Source organism: Odontesthes bonariensis, chromosome 19 (genome assembly GCF_027942865.1).
Source record: "Odontesthes bonariensis isolate fOdoBon6 chromosome 19, fOdoBon6.hap1, whole genome shotgun sequence".
Taxonomy (NCBI): Eukaryota; Metazoa; Chordata; class Actinopteri; order Atheriniformes; family Atherinopsidae; genus Odontesthes; species Odontesthes bonariensis.
Window position 1 is genome coordinate 7,589,295 of NC_134524.1, and position 20,126 is coordinate 7,609,420.

General features: G+C 41.4%; 2 protein-coding genes across 3 annotated transcripts in view; both read left to right on the forward strand.

The window, feature by feature from the left end:
* Window positions 1-2,279: 2,279 nt before the first annotated feature.
* nicol1 (NELL2 interacting cell ontogeny regulator 1) lies at window positions 2,280-7,198 on the forward strand. Its single transcript, XM_075451080.1, has 4 exons — window positions 2,280-2,366; window positions 2,574-2,705; window positions 4,527-4,615; window positions 6,345-7,198. Exons 2-4 carry the CDS (start codon window positions 2,594-2,596, stop codon window positions 6,414-6,416), a joined length of 273 nt encoding a protein of 90 aa, XP_075307195.1. The 5' UTR covers window positions 2,280-2,366; window positions 2,574-2,593; the 3' UTR covers window positions 6,417-7,198.
* Window positions 7,199-19,427: 12,229 nt separating this feature from the next.
* Window positions 19,428-20,126, forward strand: part of nat8l (N-acetyltransferase 8-like) — a 28,393-nt gene continuing 27,694 nt past the window's right edge. Inside the window, exon 1 of one of the 2 annotated variants that reach the window (XM_075451332.1) lies at window positions 19,428-19,980. In XM_075451332.1, coding sequence (XP_075307447.1) covers window positions 19,677-19,980 — 304 coding nt within the window. In that variant the 5' untranslated portion in view covers window positions 19,428-19,676. The remainder of the gene's footprint in view (window positions 19,981-20,126) is intronic. The other variant, XM_075451331.1, reaches the window with a different exon arrangement.

A 20,126-nucleotide genomic window follows, 5' to 3' on the forward strand; every position in this document is an offset into this window, starting at 1 on the left:
GAGGGGGGGCATTTGTCAACAATTAACTATGAAAACAAAGGGAAAAGTATGAGTTTTATCCCTGCTGTGACAAGTTTTAAATTGTGTGAATTTGTGCTAATAAAGGTTTTAAAAACGCACTCTTTTGCTTGACCAGTGTTTTTTTGGACATGAATTCTTGAATATTTAATCCTTTCATCTCCTTATTGTTATCTCCAACTGCTTAATAATTGAGGGCCACAGAGTGTCGACCTCTTTCTGACTATGTGATGAATTGATTTACGTTGGGAATGTTTACAGCTAACACAAAGTACCCACTCCTGGGTGGGTTGCAGATTAATGAGTGTCCAGATTCCTTTTTCCATTTGTTCTTAGCCACACTGTAGTGATGAAAGGGGCTTTCCTATGCCTCCAAAAGCTAAACAGATCAATTTTAAAGTATATAACCATCTCTGGCTTTTAAGAGAACCACTTATAGAGAGAGTTGAGGACTCGACTAGTCCAATTTAAAATATTACGTAGAATATACTGGACTCCTGTTGGGCTACACAGGGTGGGATTAGCAAATAATGGTAAAGGTTGGAGATGCCAGCAGGATAGCGGCACATTGTTACACATGCTGTGGGAGTGCCCAGATGTTCAGGTATCTTGGGTAGCAGTTCACAGGACAGTGAGATCCTTGGCAAAGATATTCCTTTTTGTAATAGACTCTACACTCTTGGAGACCCTTCAGTTATGAGTGCTCTGCCTTCATTTCTTTCTCAGTGGGGCCCAAACAGCGATTATGCTGGGTAGGAAATTATTAATATTGGAATGGAAATCTTCTTCAGCTCCATCGCTTAATCACTGGCATACTTCTCTCGGCCAACTAGCTTCTTTAGAAAGGTTATCATTTAAATTATTGAACAAACTAGATGATTATGATCGAAAATGGGGCCCCTACCTGGCTTATATTCAATTAGCGACCCTCTCCAGCTCAAATACTTAGGCACCTGAATAGGCTTATACAGCTGAACTCTTGAAACTTCATGTCCAGATTTCGTTTGGCATCACTTTTGTTTGTATTTATTTATTTTATTATTATTTGTTATTCATTTTATTTTTTTACTAATATACTAATACTGATGTGTATGATTATGTTTATATATATATATTTTTTATTTGTTAATTTTTGTTTTTGCATACATTCGTTCCTTTTACTATTTAATTTTGTGTGTGTAGTGTTGTACAATTCACTTGAAGTCACTTGTTAAGGACTGAATTTATATTGTATAATAATATAATGTGGATTATTGTTTGTTCATTGTTATTGTTTGAAAAATAAAAAAAAGTTTAAATTGTAACAAAAAAAAAGAGAACCACTTATAGATTGAATTAAGATAATAACAACAGTGAAAGACAACAGATCATCTCTTCTTCTGTGTTTTTTGGTATATTTGTGTCATCGGTTTCATTTTAAAAAATCCCGCTTTGCTCTTAATTTGATAGAGATTTTATATCTTTGAATTATTTGAAGTTGCCCCCAGTTTTTTCTGCCAAATATTGTTGTAACATTTGAAAATCACAAATAAAGTTCCTGTTTTTCCCATGTAATTGAAATATTATTCTGCTAATACAGCTTTTAAAACATCTTTATGGATGTATGAGACATAAATGTACACGGCTAACATTATATTTCCACATTAGTTCATATTTGAGCAGGCATGAGTATGAAACTAACCAGCTCGTAGTTGGGTTGGGCAGAGACTGGCAGGTCAGGTCTTTTCCTTGGTAGGAAAATAAAAATGATCATGAAAGTGAAGCTTAATTCTGAGGCTTATTCGTGTTGAATATTAAAGATTATTTAACTTTAATTATTACTGAAATATAACCTTTTTCTCACATTATATGAGTGAATCCAAATAAAATTGCATCAAATGACATATAATTCTATTTATATTCACATACATCTTATTAAATATGATTGTTTAGTATTTTAGACCCTTGATGACAGAACATTAGTAGGAAAATTAAGTTGAATTTCAGCTCGGTACTAAACATAGGAGGAGATTTAGGATCGTGTATAGGACTAAAAAAAGAGTCTTTCTATCTGTCTAAGCTGTGAAATAAAGAAAGTTACAGTATTTTAAAAGAAATAAAAGAACACAGAGCCTTAAAATACACATGTTGAGTACTTCCTTAAGTAAAAAACAACCTTTTATCATTTAATTTATCCAAATGTAGTTTAAAAATGCTTTATTTTGAACATTGTTACCACCCGGAAGCCTTTATTCTGGCCCCCAAAACAAATTATCGGTGAACCCACACGCATGCGCAGTTCGCAGATCCACATAAAACATCTCTCGGTGGTCATTTCACACTAATCTGGTTCCGCTGAATATCCGACGGTAGGTTAATATTATGCTGTTTGTTGTCTTTTCTCTCTGCGGACTGCATTTATAACGACAATATTTACCGATGAAAAAAAAAAGGACATTTGATCAAGAAAGCCGGTTATTTATGTGCATTTTATTTTATTTGTTGTCCGCCGTGCAGACGAATCAGTGTAATTATCCACGAAGCTTTCTATATTTTTGTTATATCCTTATTTAAAGAACCTGACTGCATCTTAGCCATGCCATCCAGTGGGTATATCCAGGCTGCGGTGGTCCTGCTGGCGGTCCAGCTCGTCTGTGTCGGCGCATCCGATGCGGACCAGGAGGCAGGGACCGTCATCCCAGCTGAAAGTAGGTGGATTCAAAAATAACATTTGTTTTATTTTGTCCGTTCAGTGCGCGTTTTTGAACGTGTGTGGAGGTGGAAATGTGTCAGCCATTGTGGTGTTTTCACCACCTAATGATGAGGCGTCCCGCAGGGAGCACACAGTGGGAATTGGAGGTCACTCTCATTGGTGAATGGCTCACATCATGAATCTGGGCCTTTTTTTTTTTTTTTTTTTATCAGGGATTTAACAAAGCAAACATTTATACACCCAGACCTTTGTTTTATATGATTGATAATTGTTACCGTGGACTTGATTCATGTTAATGGTAAAAGCCAACTGCACTTAATATAGCACAATTCAACAAGAAGGTGATTCAGAGTGCTTTACATAAAGAATAAAAGCGTCAAAAAGGAACAAAATTACAGTTAAACGAAGAGGAAAACACATACAAAGAGATCCAGCGCAGCAAAAACGATTAATCAAAGTCCCTCAGTCCAATCAAATCGGTTAATAAATGCAGTGGACAGGAAAGTATCAATGTTTTTGCACGATATCTTTAAATTCATTTGGACTGTTGCTTGTTTTTAAATTCATTTAAATTATTTTATTTGTTTCTTTACATACTTTTATGTATTTAATGCTTCTTCCACTCCCTGTTGCAATGCTTTTATTTTATGTGAAGCACTTTGAATTGTTTTGTACATGAAATGTGCTATACAAATAATTTGATTTGATTTAAAAGAAGCACGTGTGGACGCAGACCTGCATTTATCTGTGAGTTTGTTCCACGTTTATGGTTCATAAAGACTGAAAGCAGCTTCTTCCTGGTCAGTTCTAACTGTGTGAACAGAAATCAAACCTGTTCCCAAAGACCTGAGACGTCTTAAAGGTTTTAATTTAGAGATTAAACCATTTAAAGTCTAACTTTAGTAAACTAACTCTACAGTGTAGAGACCTGAGATGGGGTGATATGATCCACTTTTCTGTTACTGTAATCTACTTTAATCCTTAAATTATTCTTCAGCTCGTAGTCGGCCGACTTCATAACTGAGTTGATACGACTGATAAAGTTCAGGTCTGAGTCCATAATAACAAGCAGATTTCTGTCTTGGTTTTGAGGTTTTTAACATTAGAAACTGAACTTGAGCACAGATTTTTAATCGTTCTTCTTTGGCTCCACAGCCGGTGACTTCTGTTTTCTCTTTTTTTTAACTGAAATAAAGTCTGGATCATCCGGTTGTTTATTTGTTTTAGACGCTTAATTTGTGTTTGTAAAGGATTATAATCTCCAGGCGACCTGGTGATGTAGATTTGTGTGTCGTCTGCGTAACCATGGAAGCCTGTAAATGTTGAATAAAAGAGGCTCCAGTATTGAACCCTGAGGAACTCCACATGCCTTTTTTTGTCCTGTCAGACGTGTAATTGCCCACACACAAAGTATTCTCTGTGTTTTAAATAAGGTTTAAACCAGTTTAGTGTTATAGTAGAGAGTGCCACCCGGTTTTCCAGCCTGTGGATCAATATGTTCAGGTCGACTGTATCAAATGCAGCACCGAGGTCCAGAAACGTCGTCATGATCTGCGTTTAATTTGATGTTATCACTTTAACACTTAGGAGTCAGTAATATAAATGTAAAGAAGTGGACCGATGACCAGCTCTGTAAATCTCAAAACCCACCGCATACGCCACAGACGTCTTTTACACATAAACACGATGCAAATTGAGATAAAAATGATTTCTGTGCTCGTCAAACACGATGCTCGTCAATATTTTCCCGTGAGTTATAGTTTTCTTCTCACCAAACCTACGAATGAACACCTGAACTCTTTCTTTCTGCTTCCAGGTCGTCCTTGTGTGGACTGTCATGCCTTCGAGTTCATGCAGAGAGCGCTGCAGGATCTAAAGAAGACGGCTTTCAACCTTGATGCCAGGGTCAGTCGAGTTCATTTGCACGTCAAGTTCTTCTTAAAATCCTTTAATTTAAGGAATGTTCAGGGTTTTAAATGCACGACAAACACCAGCTGAGGATGATTGTGTGGAACACGCTGCACAGTGTATCTTATGTGTGTCTGTATTACAAAGAAACCTCCTCTCAGGTCCAGGATAAGTGGTTTAGCGTGGTAACGAAAGAGAGACGGATCGTTCAAAATCTCTTTTCTGATAACTTTCAAAGATTTTAACCTTTTTTTTAAATCCAAATCATGACTGAAACATACGATATCTTTGTCTTTGTCCTTAATTTGAACCAAATGCATTAAATGATGTCTGTGTGGTTGTATTCATATCCACATACGTCTTATAAAGTAAATCACTAAACAACTAAAGCATTTTAATTCCTGGATGAGCAACTGCTTCCCTAACAGCCAGAGATTCACCTGCTTTACATTCATTAAATAAAATAAAATGTAGCTCAGCAGATGACTGACCTATAATTAGAAGGCTGCAGGTAAATGGACTGTTATTTATTGGGTTTTTCTAGTCTAGTTTTTACACTCCAAACAGCTCCTCTTAGTCTGCACATGGCTTTTTCTCTCTATCGCACACATGTGGGGGGGGGGTGACATGTGGTCAAAGTGTCCTAAGAGAGCCAGGAATCGCAGCCTTCTGGGCGGCAGACGACCCCTCCCTCTCTTCCCCATCTTCTCCAGCTATAAGTCGCTTTACATCAGTTGAATTAACGTGGATAAGACGGAGTTTCTGTTCCTATCGGGTTCTATTTGCGGCTCTACGTGTATCGTAACTAGGGCTGGGCAACGATTAAAATGTTCACGATTAATCGCATTTGTACGTAAAATGCAAAAATTAATTTAAAAGTAGTGTATAGCTTTTAGCATTTAGCTTTATTTTAAATGTGCTGCCATATGAATGAAAGTGCCATAACATTTGTTGTGCAAACACACTTTTAACATCAGCATCTTTCTGTAGTTTTTATGTAGAAGCCTCGCTCCACTGTCTGTTTCCTTGAATGACTTGCTGCTATCAGTTGTGTGTTTTGCCTTTAAGTGATATTTTAGACTGGAACTACTACGCTGAGAAGACAATTCAACTTGGCAGTGTTTACAGATGACTTTGGTTCTGTCGACTCCGCCGTCTGGAAGAACTTTAACATGAAAATGGCCGAGTAAAAGTTCCATACCCTTCTCCATGTTTGGTGGATCCGCCGATTACTTTCTTTTCCTGTTCCACAGCAGACAGAAACAGACTTTTACAAAATAAAAGCCTGTGAGCAGCAGACTTTTACAATAATAAAAGCCTGTGAGCAGCAGACTTTTACAATAATAAGATAAATAATAAAACCTGCGTTAATACCTGATAAAATATTTGTCGGCGTTAAATAATTAACGAGTTAACGCGATAATAACGAGTTAACTCGCCCAGCCCTAATCGTAACTCGTGACTCGTCTTAGAATAAATTTAAATCTAAAAGATGTGAAAACCTCCTTTAAAGTTTCATTTAGCAGATACTGGATGTGTTTCCTGCATGTATTATCCAAACAAGTGGAGTCAGTGTTCAGATTTGATTCTGTTTCTTGTTAGATTTTTGTATTTTCATTCAGAAACCATCATCTTTGTGTGTTTTCTAAGCGTTTGACTGCTGGGAAAAACACAAACTTCCCTCTCTGGAGCGCTGAGATGCTTGTTTTTTTTCTTTGCCTTGCAGACGGAGACGCTGGTGCTGAGGGCGGAGAGGAGGGCTCTGTGCGACTGCATGCCCACCAACTCGCTGCGCTGAGCTCCACCCGCCCCGACACTCTGAAAACAACACTGTTCCAAAACCGATTCTCACCCGAGCTCATCTCCACAACAGGCTCTTTTTTATTTTTCTTTTAGTTTCTGTCGGGTGAAGCTTTGATTTGAACCACGAATCATTCGGGACCACCAACGTTTGTCAGCCACACGCCTCCGTCTCTCATCGGCTCATTTCTTTTGTACTTTTTAGCATTCGTCCGTATAACAGACACGGTAGAAAGCATCCGTAAAGGATTGCGTCGTATGAATTTATCGTTTACACACATCGAATTGTAGCATCACAAGAACTTTATTCGACTGCTCGAACGAACAGTTTTTAAGTTTAGGTTTTAGTCGTTTTAGGTGGAGGAATCTGACTGCAGTTTCACAGCTTCCACAAGCAGTTGGGTTACTCTTTGTGAAGAAATATTTAGGCAGAGAGTACTTGTAGGTCTTGATTTAGCACAGCACTGTAGCATGAATTTACAGCACTTTCTGTTAAATTGTTAATATACATTGTATGTATAGATTGTACATTTGTAATTGGGCACAGACCGTCTTTTCTGCGAGATAAAAGTGACAAAAGTGCTAAAAGTGACGAGGTGGACGCGGCGGGATGTGCTGCAGCACCGGATAAGAAAGAGGACATCAGCAGGGAACGGCGAGCTAACTTAATGTTATTACGTAGGTCTTATTGTTGCTTGTTCATGAACAGCGTGCTTTGTTAATATGTGAGAAATTCACTCTTAATGTAAAACTTGTGATTAAAAAAAACTGAGTAACCTTCTCTGCTTTCATTCTTTTCTCTGACGGGGGGGGGGGTTTGTCCGTTTTTAACGCGTCAACACACACAAACACGTGTTTCTGTTTTACATTCAGCTCATTTGTAGGCGCAGAGCTTCAAATGAATGAAAAAATATTCAATGTTTCCATGATGAATAAAATCAAGGTGCCCGCTGGGAGATTTTTAGCAAAATTAGCCACAGAGAGTCTCAGATGGGCGAGGTCATCCGTCTACGATCTTCCACTTCCAGATACAGCAGGGAAACCCAGACTCTCCTCCCCAGCTGCTCCTGGGGGATCCCGGGGGCGCTCCCAGGCCAGAAGGGATATATCGTCCCCTCAGTGAGGTCTGGGTCAGCCCCGGGGCCTCCTCCCAGCAGGACGGGCCTGGAAAACCTCCGAAGGGAGGCGACCCGGAGGCATCCTAACCAGAGGAACCACCTCTATGTGGAGCAGTGGCTCCTGCCTGTGAGGCTGAGCCCAGCCACGCTCACAAGAAACTCATTTCGGCCGCGTGTAACTGCGTCACTGCCCAGATCTGTGAGCAAAAAGGTGAGGGTTGGAACAAAGATGGAGCGGGAAAGCTTCACCTTCTCACTGCCGAATCTTTCCATCTTTAAAGACTCAGCAGCCGTGGCCTAGTGGTTAGGGAGGTGGACTTAAGATCAGAGGGTTGCAAGTTCAAATCCTGCCATTACCTCTATCCATGACTGAAGTGCCCTTGAGCAAGGCACCTAACCCCACATTGCTCCAGGGGCTGTAACCAATACCCTGTATCTAAATAGCTGTAAGTTGCTTTGGATAAAAAGCGTCAGCTAAGTGTAATGTATTAAAGGGATAGTTCGCCTCTATTGACATGAAGCTGTATGACATCCCATATCAGCAACATCATTTATGAACATCTTCTTACCCCCTGCTGCGTCCTGTGAGCCGAGTTCCAGCCTCGTTTAGGTGTTGATGAAGGTAGTCCGGCTAGTTGGCTGGGGCCACAAAAATAAAGCGTTTTGCTTCTCAAAAGAATATGCGTTCCAAAGAGTAATACATTTGCATCACAAAATCGTTCTCCAGGAAAAAGTCAGACCTCACAATCGCTTGGCGCTATTTTCTCTCCCTTCGTATCACTGCGGGCTGTATAAACTGTGCAGACCGAGCAGCAAATACTGTAACAGGTGCGTCTGTCGGCAGGCGGCAGCAGGCAGTGATACGAAGGAAGAGAAAATAGCGCCAACTGATTGTGAGGTCTGACTTTTTCCTGAATATCTGCTGGCTGGTTACTTGGTGAGTTTACCTTCTGTTTATGGCTTCTCGGAGACAACTCCATGCCAAGCGCATTTCATACCACAGGCAACTCAATGGGCTTTACATGAAGACAAGGCATTTAAAAGAACAGAAAAAAAAGCAATTTAAAGAGAATAAAAAAAATAGAATAAAAATTAAAACACAGTTAAAAGCAATCAAAGAAGAGGGGAAAAAGAAAAATATATATATAAGAAAAGATATAAAAGTGCTTCCAGTTGGGGCTGATTTCAGTTCTGCTGGTAGTTTGTTCCAGTTTGTGTGCAGCATAACAGCTAAAAGCTGCTTCACCGGGTCCAGTTTGAACTCTGGGCTCCACTTTCTGACCTGAGTCAGCAGATCTCAGAGCTCTGCTGGGTTTATACTCTGCTAGCATGTCATTCATGTATTCTGGACCTAAACCATTCTGTGATGTGTAGACGAGTAGCAGAACTTTAAAATCTATTCTGTATCTAACCGGGAGCCGATGTAAAGACCTGAGAAATTCAAACACGTAGGGCTGAATAACCCCAAATGTCGGAAGAGGAGACTGCATAGCATAGCAGAGAGTCATCTGGTGTCGGGTGGTGATGTGGGCGGGGCCAGGATGACAGTGAACGTGGCGGTTAAAGATGCTTTTCTTGCAGTTTTTGAGGAGCACAGGTGAGTTTCTGGTGGGAAAGTAATCATTGGAGAAGGACTATTTCCACCATCTTGGTTATTTCATTCATTTATTTTGGTCAAACACTTCTCACAACCCGCTTTCGTAGTTTCACGCCACCATCTGAGACGTTATTGTGTTACATTTACACAAGAGCCTGGAACATTGACCCAGTAACAGCTGCTGTTTCAGTGTCCGCAGCCCATTAGACCACAGATCTACTTCTTTACTTCTTCTTAAAACACATTTTTATTCCCTGGCTTTTAACCCAGCATGAGACTCTGTTTCTGTTATTGTTTTAATATTGTTATTGTTTATTATTGTTTTTACATTGTTCTTATGTTTCATGCCTTATATTTCGTGTTGTTATTCATGTACAGCACTTTATAAATAAAGTTGAGTTGAGTTTAAAACGGCTTCCATGAATCCCGTTTTCTCAGCTGTGGGCAAAACACAGATTTCTTTTTAAGATGCGACTCTGCTCTGCTGGTTTAGAAGTCCAGAGTTTCATCCAGAGGTCTAATGAAATAGATTTTCTATGCTGTGCTTTAAGGCCTCAGTTTATTCTAAGTGGTCATTATGAGGGGGCATTATTCATATGTGTTACACCGTGACCTACGTCAGAAAAGCCATAAAACACCCATGATACACAAGATAACCCCCCATAAATAAGCTTTATGCTAAATGATAAATAAAAACAAAGTTCAGGCCACGTTGTAACAAAATTAAATGTTTTTTTCTTTTAAAACACGAGTTTTTGCTCCAATTGTCTGCTTTATATAGCAGAAGATCAGCATTTTAGCATTTTAGACTGAACAGGTGAGAAGATTCAGCTCCCAGAAAAAGAATCATCTTCTCTAAATCGAGCGATGAAAGGTTCTGGATTTAATCTCAGGCCGCAGGGCTTTCCTTTTGCCATCATTTGGAGCATCTTTTAGGTTTTTAACGCCGCTTTTACACACCGGATGTCTGGGAGTAACCCTCCGATCTGTGTGTGTGTCTGTCTCTGCTGTGTTATAAGCTCCTGCTGTTTTAGCTGATCTCACCACCTTCCACTTACACACACACACACACAGCTTTTTATTTATTTACAGCAGGGATTACCGCAAGCAGAACATCCTGGACGACCCTCGTCTGAACCAGCAGGAGGAGCCCTGAGTCGAGCCGGTGTCGCAGCACTGCAGCATTCTCCGCTTCCCTCGCGGCTTTAAATGCAGATGAGCTGAAATACTGTAAATAGACACAGAAAAAAGGGGGAAAAGGGATGAGCTTCGCTGGCTAAACAAAGAGGCTGAGGGACTTTAATCTGCTGGAGGCTGTGAAAGGAGTGATGGAGGTTTCAGTGTGAAGGGACGCAGACTTTATGCTGAATCACTCTCGCTGTTAAGCAGCCTCCACCTTCTTTCTCAGCCCGTCTCCCACTCGCTCTGCGGTTTCAGGCCTTGCAACTTTTCTTTCATGTGCTCCTGGAGACGCCGTTCCTTTCGATCCCTTCATCTTACTTCAGCGTCGCTTTGACTCAGAGGTGTCCTCACCTCGCCCAACTGCAGGGCTTCCTGGAGCACATCCGCCAGAATGACTCTGAAACATGAATGAGATCAAACCCAAGCATGAATCTATGAATCTATAATTCAGTCGAGTGATCCTGTGGACCGTGTGGCCTGATATCTGGTGGCTGGTGGGACATTTTTCACATGTTTAACACCTAAAATGGTAGTAAATTGTGGAAGAATGGGTCAGATGCAGACAAAAAACAGGCTTTTTATTGCTGTTTGTGGACTGCAGCACCAGCTGACCTAAAGTCAGGCTCTTTATTTGGTGGTTAACGCCATCACAGCCGGAGTTTTTTCTGAATGTTTTACATTTATTTCATTTGTAGTGGAGCCGAACAGGAAATGGGGGGAAACAGCAACACAAGTTAAGCCCTGACGAGCAAAAACAAGTCTCATAAATGGTAAAAATGAAGAGCTGCTCAGTCTTTTCACATATACAGGACTGTAAAAAGTACGGCGCAGTGATCCAGGCCGTTAGGATGTTTGGAAAGGGCCGCAGGAATTCAGCTGGCTGCAAAATGTCTGCAACCTCTGGACTTTCGTTACCACGGCGCCCTGAGATTCCTCACAAGTTGCAAAGCGCTCACTCACGGCTGCACCTTCTATGGAGTTGAGTGGCCTTCATTGGATTTTGTAAAGCGTTTACAAGTTCTTTACAAAATCCTGCACATTTGTGGATATTGAAACTGATTTAGCTCCGTAGGGACCAGAGCTCATCTCTCATCCCATAAAGTGTGTGAATACATAAACAAGCAGGAACCTGCCGGTGTTGATGTGTCAGACTCCAGCTCTGATATATCCTGCACCATAAAATGACAGCAGCAGTTTTACAGCTGGTGCAGGAAGATTCACTGTCAGAGGCGAACTGGTCAGCGACTGAAATGAGAACAAAATGTCCTGCGTGCACGACTTACGGATCAATAATAAATCCTGCCGCTCCGAAGCTGCTCTGTTGACACCGTCATCGAGATCTTAATTCAAATAAGTCACTGTCTGATTGTTTAACACCTAAATACAGTGAATGCTCAAAGAAGCATTGAGCTTTACAATTCTTCTTTGAAGAACTCCATTTAATCTGACTCAGGTGTGTCGAAGCAGGGAAACATGTAAAAAATCGAACTGGTTTTGAGCGACCAACAGGCTTAAATCCAAATATATTCCATTCATGTCAGTTTAAGGTGTCTACATGCACTTAATAACTCAGTCTCATTGTAATTTAGCCAATTATCTGATCCTTTCAGTGCCATGTGACCCCACTGAATGTCATGTTCATGGAATTTGTTGAAATGCTAAACCTCAGATTCCTTCCTCGTCACCCACATTATTCTCAGTATCTCAGTCATCCATCACAAGTTGTTTAGATGTGAAAAATTACAACGGATTTGAGTTCAAAAGACTAATTATCTCATCTGATTTGGTTCCTACGCATATCTCATGTTCAGAGCTTGTTTTCATACTGTTAGCACAAGGCTAATGCAAAGGTTCCGTTGGTTTACATAAAGTTTCCACCGTGGGACATTTCTGTTATAAGGTCAGAAATTCAGGGTGATTATAACCAGGTTAAGAGGTTGCATCGTGCTTTGCAGTGAGAGGAATATTACTGGTGGTATTGACCACAGTTTACACTGGTTTTGAGCAACCAACAGGCTTCAAATCCAAATATATTCCATTCATGTGCATGTGTGACAAAAGGCAAGCAGCAAATAACCGTCATTAAGAAGTGAAAACAGCCATTTCTGCTTACAATGGTGATGAAAACAATTACAAAGCTAACTGCCGAAGCTCTGAGTTCTACGTGTTTGCTAAGTTATGCTAACCTGAAGTCAGTTTTACCATCATAGAGTCATGGGCAGGGAGGAGAACATCTGACAAAGCATTTAATTGGGTTCATTAAGAGCATCTAAGGGTGTCGAATGAGTCCTCAGAGTGTTTTTATTTATTTCCTGAAAAGAAATCTCTGCAGTGACGTCCAGAATAACTGCGTAGCTGGGCCACATGGAGTGTAGGTCAATGCACGGCACAAGACAAAGAGTTTAAAAGCATTTGAGTGGAAAGTGGACCTTCCAACGGGACAGGAAGCATTCAGCTGAAGTCGCCCAGAGATGAACAGAGAACACAGTTCCATCCAGAATCTGTGGGTGGAACTACAGACCAGAAGCCTTCAAACCTGCAGATCATCCCAGAATGAGGTCCAGTTCTCCAGTGGAGGCATGAAGAAAGCAGTCGTGGGTTCCATAATATACAATTAATATGTTAAAACCGACCTGGATTAAATAACATTTTGAGATCCAGGTATTTTGATCCAAATGTCTCCACCTACTGAGGCCTACTTTTCCACTGTAGGCCTGTTTTGACTCCCCCTGTAAGCATGTAGTGTTTTAACTAGGGCTGGGCAAGTTAACTCGTTAATTATTTAACTCTTTCACACGTTCTTTTTTTTTTAAATTAAGCAAAAATGTTATTAAAAAAATTTGAACCGGGGCCAGCTGCAGCGAGGAGTATAGCCTCATGGGGCGCCTGCTCAACCCACTACGCCACAGACCGCCCCTGTTTTATTATTTATTTTATTATTGTAAAAGTCTGTTACTCACAACCAAAGAAGATCTCCGAACCCGTGGAAGAGGAAACAGAACCAGAAACGGCCTCTGCAGACACACAGGAAGTGGTTCCATTAGACTTGGCTCATCAGGCTGGATCGGACACGGAACTGGTGAGTCAAGTCGAAGTGGAATTAGTCCAACAGTCAAAACATGTCTCGGAGCCAAATCCAAGAAAGACTCGTCATCGTCCTTGAAATGGAACCAGCCTCCCAACATCCAGAGGACTGTGAAACATCAGCAGCCTCACATCCCACAGAAGACACAGCAGGTCCAGAACAACTGGCGGACCAAAGCGAGCCCTCAGAACAAAGAGCAGAGGTGCCTTCAGCGTGGAGGAAGTTAAAGAAATACATGACGCCAAAACACCGCCGCCAGTACAAAGAGAAAACCATCGAGAGAGGAAGACACAGCAGCGTTTAGAAGACTCGTCAACAGCTTGTCAACCTCAAATGAATATAAAACCTTCTCCATACTTCATATTATAACATCAATAAAATATGATTCAAATTCATATAACTTTTGTTCATCTGTATCTTTTCATCCTGAACAACTGCCTGAAAGCATCAGAGCATTGTTCTCCCAGCTGTTAACAGCATTAATGTGTCATTCAGATCAGAACATGAAGATATGTTCCTTCACTAATCATCATTGCATTAATTTATGTGTTTAAATAGAATAAATTCTTAAAAAACAACTAAATTAAACACTTGTTTAACACTTGTTGTTTGGGTTCTGTTATCAAAATAAGAAACGGTTTTACAGGGTCAATTAAAAGGTAATTTTCTTCAAAAGTCATTCTTCCGAGCACAAATCAGGTGTTTTTGATATTGTTGAGGGTTTAATATCACCTCTTACTGAACATATTTATGCTTATTTATGCCTCTGTGGCCAGTGTACATGGCATCTGTCTGCATGTGTGTGTTCAACAGCTGCCAACCTGGATGGGTTAAAAGCGGAGGAGAAATTTCATGTATTTCGTGCATCTACATGACAATAAAGTCTTAATCTCAGTCTTAAAGTATCACACTCTCTGCTCTCCTCATCTGTATTCACACGAATCCCACAAACACAACGGTGTGAAAATAACTGAGCTTCGCTTTGAAAGCGCTCAGAGATGGAGCTGCGAGGAATTTGCATATTTCCTGTCGCCTCACACAGGATGATCCAACACGCATTGAAGCTCATTTCCGCAGCATTTAGATCATTTCAATGCTGCATTCCTCGTTCTGAGTGCAGCTTCGTAAGAAAAGCCACTGAAGTGGAGCTAAATCCAGTTTTATGAAGACGCTCAACACAACAGAGAAATTCTGTCGCTCTGAGGGTCAAACTGAGGGCACAAACACACACCAGCAGATGTGAAAGTTACTTTGGCGCAACTAAGCTTAAAGAGGATCTCCAGAACACGATGAGTCTGACCAGTGGAGGCGTAGTTAGGTAGTTACAGGCTGAATTAGGGCGAGTTTTCAGCCCAACACGTCTAACTGTGGAGGAATATCCACCGGCTGCAGAACTGTGGAAGTTTTTCTGTGCCATCAGAGTTTGAATAGGAATTTCTAATATTGAATTTTTACAGCATCAAAATCAGACTTTGAATTTGAAAAACCAACAGTGTAAAAAAAAAATCTAATTCTAAAAACAAAAATCAGTGTAAAAAAATTCAACATCTAAAAAAAAAATTCTGTGGGAAAAAAATCAACTTCAAAAAATTTAATGGAAAAAAATTCAGTGGAAATTTTTTTACAGATCAGCTCAATGTTATTAAGTAATATCTATTACTCAATTTTACTAACACAAATGGCGTTGGTGGACATGGCTGATCTGTCCAATGGAGCGTAAGTTGATTGGCTGCCGTTGGATGAATTGAGACAGGGATCGATTGCTTCTCCCTGTTTACCCGGATTTTGAGTCTGGTTCTTTTTCCACTGAATTTTTTTCCACTGAACTTTTTGAAGTTGAATTTTTTTCCATTGAACTTTTTGATGTTGAATTTTTTTACACTGATGGTTTTTCAAATCCAAAGTCTGATTTTGATGCTGTAAAAATTCAATATAAGAAATTCGTATTCAAACTCTGATGGCACAGAAAAACTTCCATACAGAACACCAACAAATGAGTGTTGGATCATTCAACATATTCTGACTTTCAGATCCTTTAAAATAACCGACTGGGTCTCTGTGCACTGGTTCTGTTGGTTTTGAAGGAAAAAGATCACACCCAACGTCAAGGTCAAGACACGTTGACAGCAGGCAGTGTTCATCCAACAGCCAAAGGTCAACGGTATCCGTGGCAACGATTCAAAAGCCCCTCTCATCCCCTGCATTGTTCAGAGCTGCACTCTTCAGATTGATGATGCGTCTCAAGAGGCTCCAGGACTAAAAGCACCACAAATGGCCACAAATCTAAGGCCTCAGACGTCTCAGAAACCAGCTCAGATTCAGCGTCTGACCACAAGAGGGAGACAGGCTTCTGGTAAGTCCCAAACACAGAAAAAACAACACATACATGCCTTAAAAAAACCCACGTCTCAGGCTTAAAGAGCTGCGTTCAGCTGCATAAATATAACACAGATGGATTCTGGGTGCTTCCATCACCGTCACAGCCCTTCTTTTCCTGGTTTCTACACTCGAGAAGCCTCTCTGTAGCCGCTTTGTCTGGTTCCTTCAGTTGTTTCCCATTAGCATCCGCTGGCCTTTATTTAACTTTTGCTAAGCCTACAAATTCAAGTTTCCCCAAAAACAGATGGTGCACACCAGTAGGGATTAAGAATAAAAAAATAAATCTATCTGAAATCAAACCGTAAAAAAGATTTCTGCAAGAAAACCAGCGCAGTCGAGGTTAATTTATTCATTTCCTGCGACTGTTCCTCTAAATTTGAGGGCCTGAAAGTCTTGGCCGTGCATGCAGATGCAGAGCGCTGTTAGAACTCACCTGATGAAAGCAGAGCTCTGTGGGAAACAACTTTAAACTTCAAAGCAGAGCTCTGCTGAGCTGCGAGGAGGCGGCGGCGGGGACAGAAGCAGCCGGGCTTTTATACGGACGGACGGACGGAGGGGGGGGGGGGTTTCCTCAGCTGCGAGTTAGAGTCAAAGGTCACGTGCAAGACTATTGGAACAATATGTGGAGCTCTGTGTGGGGATTTTGAACTTTTCTGCGAGTGAAAAGCAGGAAAAACGCACGTTTGGTCGAGGTTAAGATCACAGAGTTTGGACACTTTTCAGGCTGAATGGTAAATGTGTTGTTGGCCCGTGAATGCAACAGCGTCTGAATAATTTAAAGTGCCCCTCGGAAAATAATCCATCAACACTCACTTCTGGCAGCTGAAGAGCAGGAAATTCGAACTTACATCTCAGCACAAGGAGATAATCTGATAAGTGATGCTTGAACCCAAATAACTTACAATCCATTAAACGCTTTTAAATCGCTGAAACACGATTAGAGGATTTACAACCTTTGAAAACAGAGTACATCTCTGTGTAGTATATGACCTAAATGGGTAATAATTACAAATTATATCGTCTCTTAGTAATTGTTCATATTTCCACGCTGACGAGAAGAGAATTTAATCAAGTAAAAGATTAAAAAAATGAATAATTCAGATCAAGGACACACAAGTTAAAAAAAATGGTTTCCAGTTACCATGAGAACGGTTATAAAATACCTCACAAATACCAGAACTGCCTCAGTTCTGGAGCTCTGGGCTGAGTATATGTGCAACGAGGCTCTTCACGCTAAAGAATCCACAAAAAGAACAGAAAAGTTCTACATATGAGATCTAAAAACGACGGAAAAGGAAACAAAACTATCAGAGGACAAATGAAAAAATGTGTAGAAATACAACTGAAGCAGTCGGGAGATAAGAATTAACCATAAAACGCTCAAAAACTGAACCGTAGCGGGGTTTGTTTGTAAATATTTACATCAATTAGATTTGATAAATAAACATAGGCTATTGCTTGTTAAAACAATTACATTCAATTGTGAATGTTGTTTTCTGTGAAACAAGCTAGAATAAATTACTAAAAATACACATAAACCCAACAATTCATTTGAAATACCTCAGCTTTACCGTTCATATCGCATAATTATCACATTAGCTGTATTCGTATGTTTTATGGTTTATGTTTATTTGTTTTGGAATTAAAGGGCATAAAACCTACAAATCGAGCCTAAATATCTGCGTTATATTGGCTGGATGAGTCGCCTCAGCGCCACATCAGTGTGTGCTTACACACAGCACTCTTTATATGATTCTGCAGGTGGCGAGTTATTTATAGTATCCGTTGGTGACCTTGTGTTTTTGCTTTAATGACGTGTGGACACCAGACTGCCAAACAGCACAAGAATTTATCCGCATTTTCACATTTTTGAGTTTAAAAACTTCCAATTTGAAGGTGAAAACCTCCTCAAATCAAACAGCTTTTATGTCCTCTGACTGCAGAAGGTCCCACTGTGTCAGACTCTCATGCACGTGAACATAATCAATATGTGTATTCAATCGAACTGCGGCTGGTTTCCATGTTTCTTAATTCCTGAAGCATAGGTGTTTTTGTGGAAGCCAAATATTTCTGTGTTCTCATCTTTCAAAATCAGGACACAAGAGCAGCAGCTGCAGTAAAGCGCTAAAACTGCAGCAATAAAATGACATTTACATCCATAAACACATCTGTTTATCGCCTTTTATTGGATCATTTGGATGTTATAACAAGGGTTTTTGTGCCATTTGCTCAAAAATATTGATGCTTTCTGCAACTTTTGCCATAGATGCTCACTCATCACACGACATTACCGACAGCCAATGAGCCGGCTCAAAGGATGCGCATGCGCAGAGCATCCTCCTAAGTGGATAACGGCGCACTTCGCTGTGCAGGGTGTGCTGGTGCGCATAAAATGCTCTTTCGACCGCATTTTTTTTTCCATGGAGTAAATGTTCGGGCTGAGCAGAGTATGCGAGGACACGGACACGATGCAGAGCATCTGCCCGCACTCCTCCTCCTCCTCCTCCGCCGCTCCCTGGTCAGGAGGAGGGGAAAGCTTATACCTTCAGGAGGAGGGAATGGGGGTGGATGCAGCCTTTTATCTATCGCAAGTTGCCTCTGATGATCCAGTTCAAACTAGTTCTGCTTTATGCGACTGTGGCTCGCAGAGCTGCAAAAAAAACCAAAACACTCCTGGAGCCGAATCAAGGCGCTAATTCCAGCATGTTTTAGATAATAACTGGATGGACAACTTGACAAACTCGTCTTTATTCAGGGATAGACTTTATTGGCGTATTTTCCGCAAACGCAGTTCTCATATTTGAGGGGAGGTGGGGGTGTTATGATTGACTGTAAACGTGATTTTTTTTCACGCTGTGGAAAAATAACCCCGCACATATATATAAAAAAACAGAGCATTTGATCAGGAGAGCAGGAGTCACGGTCAGATGCAGGGTGTGTGTGATGGGGGAAGACAAAGCATCGCTCAGCAGCCCCTATTGTGCGCCACAAGCCGCCGATAGATCACAGACGGGGTTTGAGATGCGCAGTAAGGAGAGACGTAATCTCCATGTTGGGAGTGATGTATGTGGAGCGGGGCGAAGGGAAGCCATGCGGGGATCACTGCAGTGCAGCAGAGCTGTCAGTCACCCGGCAAACAGCCCGCCGCCAGTCTGCTCAATGTCACTTTAATGTCTGAATACAGATTGAAATGGAAAACACCAGGATATTTTCTTATTAAACGCACCATTGGCCTATTTGTGCGTAAAAATGAGCCCGTTTCTGCAGAATTTCACCTCGGATTTAATGATAAGACGTTAATACAGGCTCACGCGATTTAAAGGGTCTGAAACACTGTAAAAAAAAAAAAAAAAAGCCTTTTAAAAAGATCTGCAGTCGGTGCGACCTGTTGGAGAAACGCCCCCGCTTTACCTCGCGCCTCCCCGCTGCGTGTTGCATCCCAACAACCCGGGGATCCTCCTCACTGAAGGCGAACCTGCACAGAAACATACGCACTCTCGCCATCACACCCTCCTCACGGGCCCACTTTCTCAAAATACACACTTCTCCGGCACACATAAGCCTCTCCAGATCTCTCCCCCCCACCTCCCTCCTCCCTCCCTCCACCGCCAGCATCCAATCTGCGCGGCGGGAGGACCTCCCCAACCCCTGAACCCGAATCTACCCGCCCTGCGCGCTTATAAATACAGCTTGAATCACGCCGGCAAGCCTTGGTCGTCAGAAACTCTCAGGGTTGCAGCAGAACATCCCCCTTCGTCTTATCCCCCCCTTCATCATCGTTTCGCTGTTTTTTAAGAAAATCTTCCGCATCGTCCATTTCCATTCATTCTTCCTCTCTTTTATTTTTCTCCCCCCGCCTCTTTCCGAGCTGTAGTTGTGTCCTTCGCGGCCAGTTGCATGCATTTTTCGTCTCCCAAAATGGTTTGCGAGACTAAAATTGTTGCGGATGAACACGATGCTATACCTGGGACGAAAAAAGAGTCGATGATGTGGAGCTCTCCCGCCTCCAGCGCGGCTCTGAACCCCGCCGAAGCCATGGATGTGAGGAAAGATGCGGTTTTTATCCGCGAGTTCGAGCGCGGGGACCAGGAGGAAGTGCGGCGCATCTTTTATGAGGGTATTATGGAGCGAGTACCCAACACGGCGTTTAGGGGGATCAGGCAGCAGCCCAGGACCCAGTTTTTATACGCTCTCCTGACAGGTAAGCGCCGCTATTACGCACCATGTAGCCAAATAATAATAATGAGACCCACTTTTCTGAAGCTTCATTGTGCTCTGACATTAATTATGTATAAAGCCTCGTTTATTCTCTCCAAGCCTGCATTAGAAGACATGTCCCCGCTGCGC

Bases quoted from the DNA above. Each gene is read 5' to 3' on its own strand.
- nicol1 (XM_075451080.1), top strand. From the start codon at position 2,594: ATGCCATCCAGTGGGTATATCCAGGCTGCGGTGGTCCTGCTGGCGGTC. The intron at 2,706-4,526 runs GTAGGTGGATTC...TTCTGCTTCCAG, and splicing joins GACCGTCATCCCAGCTGAAA to GTCGTCCTTGTGTGGACTGT. The intron at 4,616-6,344 runs GTCAGTCGAGTT...TTTGCCTTGCAG, and splicing joins CTTTCAACCTTGATGCCAGG to ACGGAGACGCTGGTGCTGAG.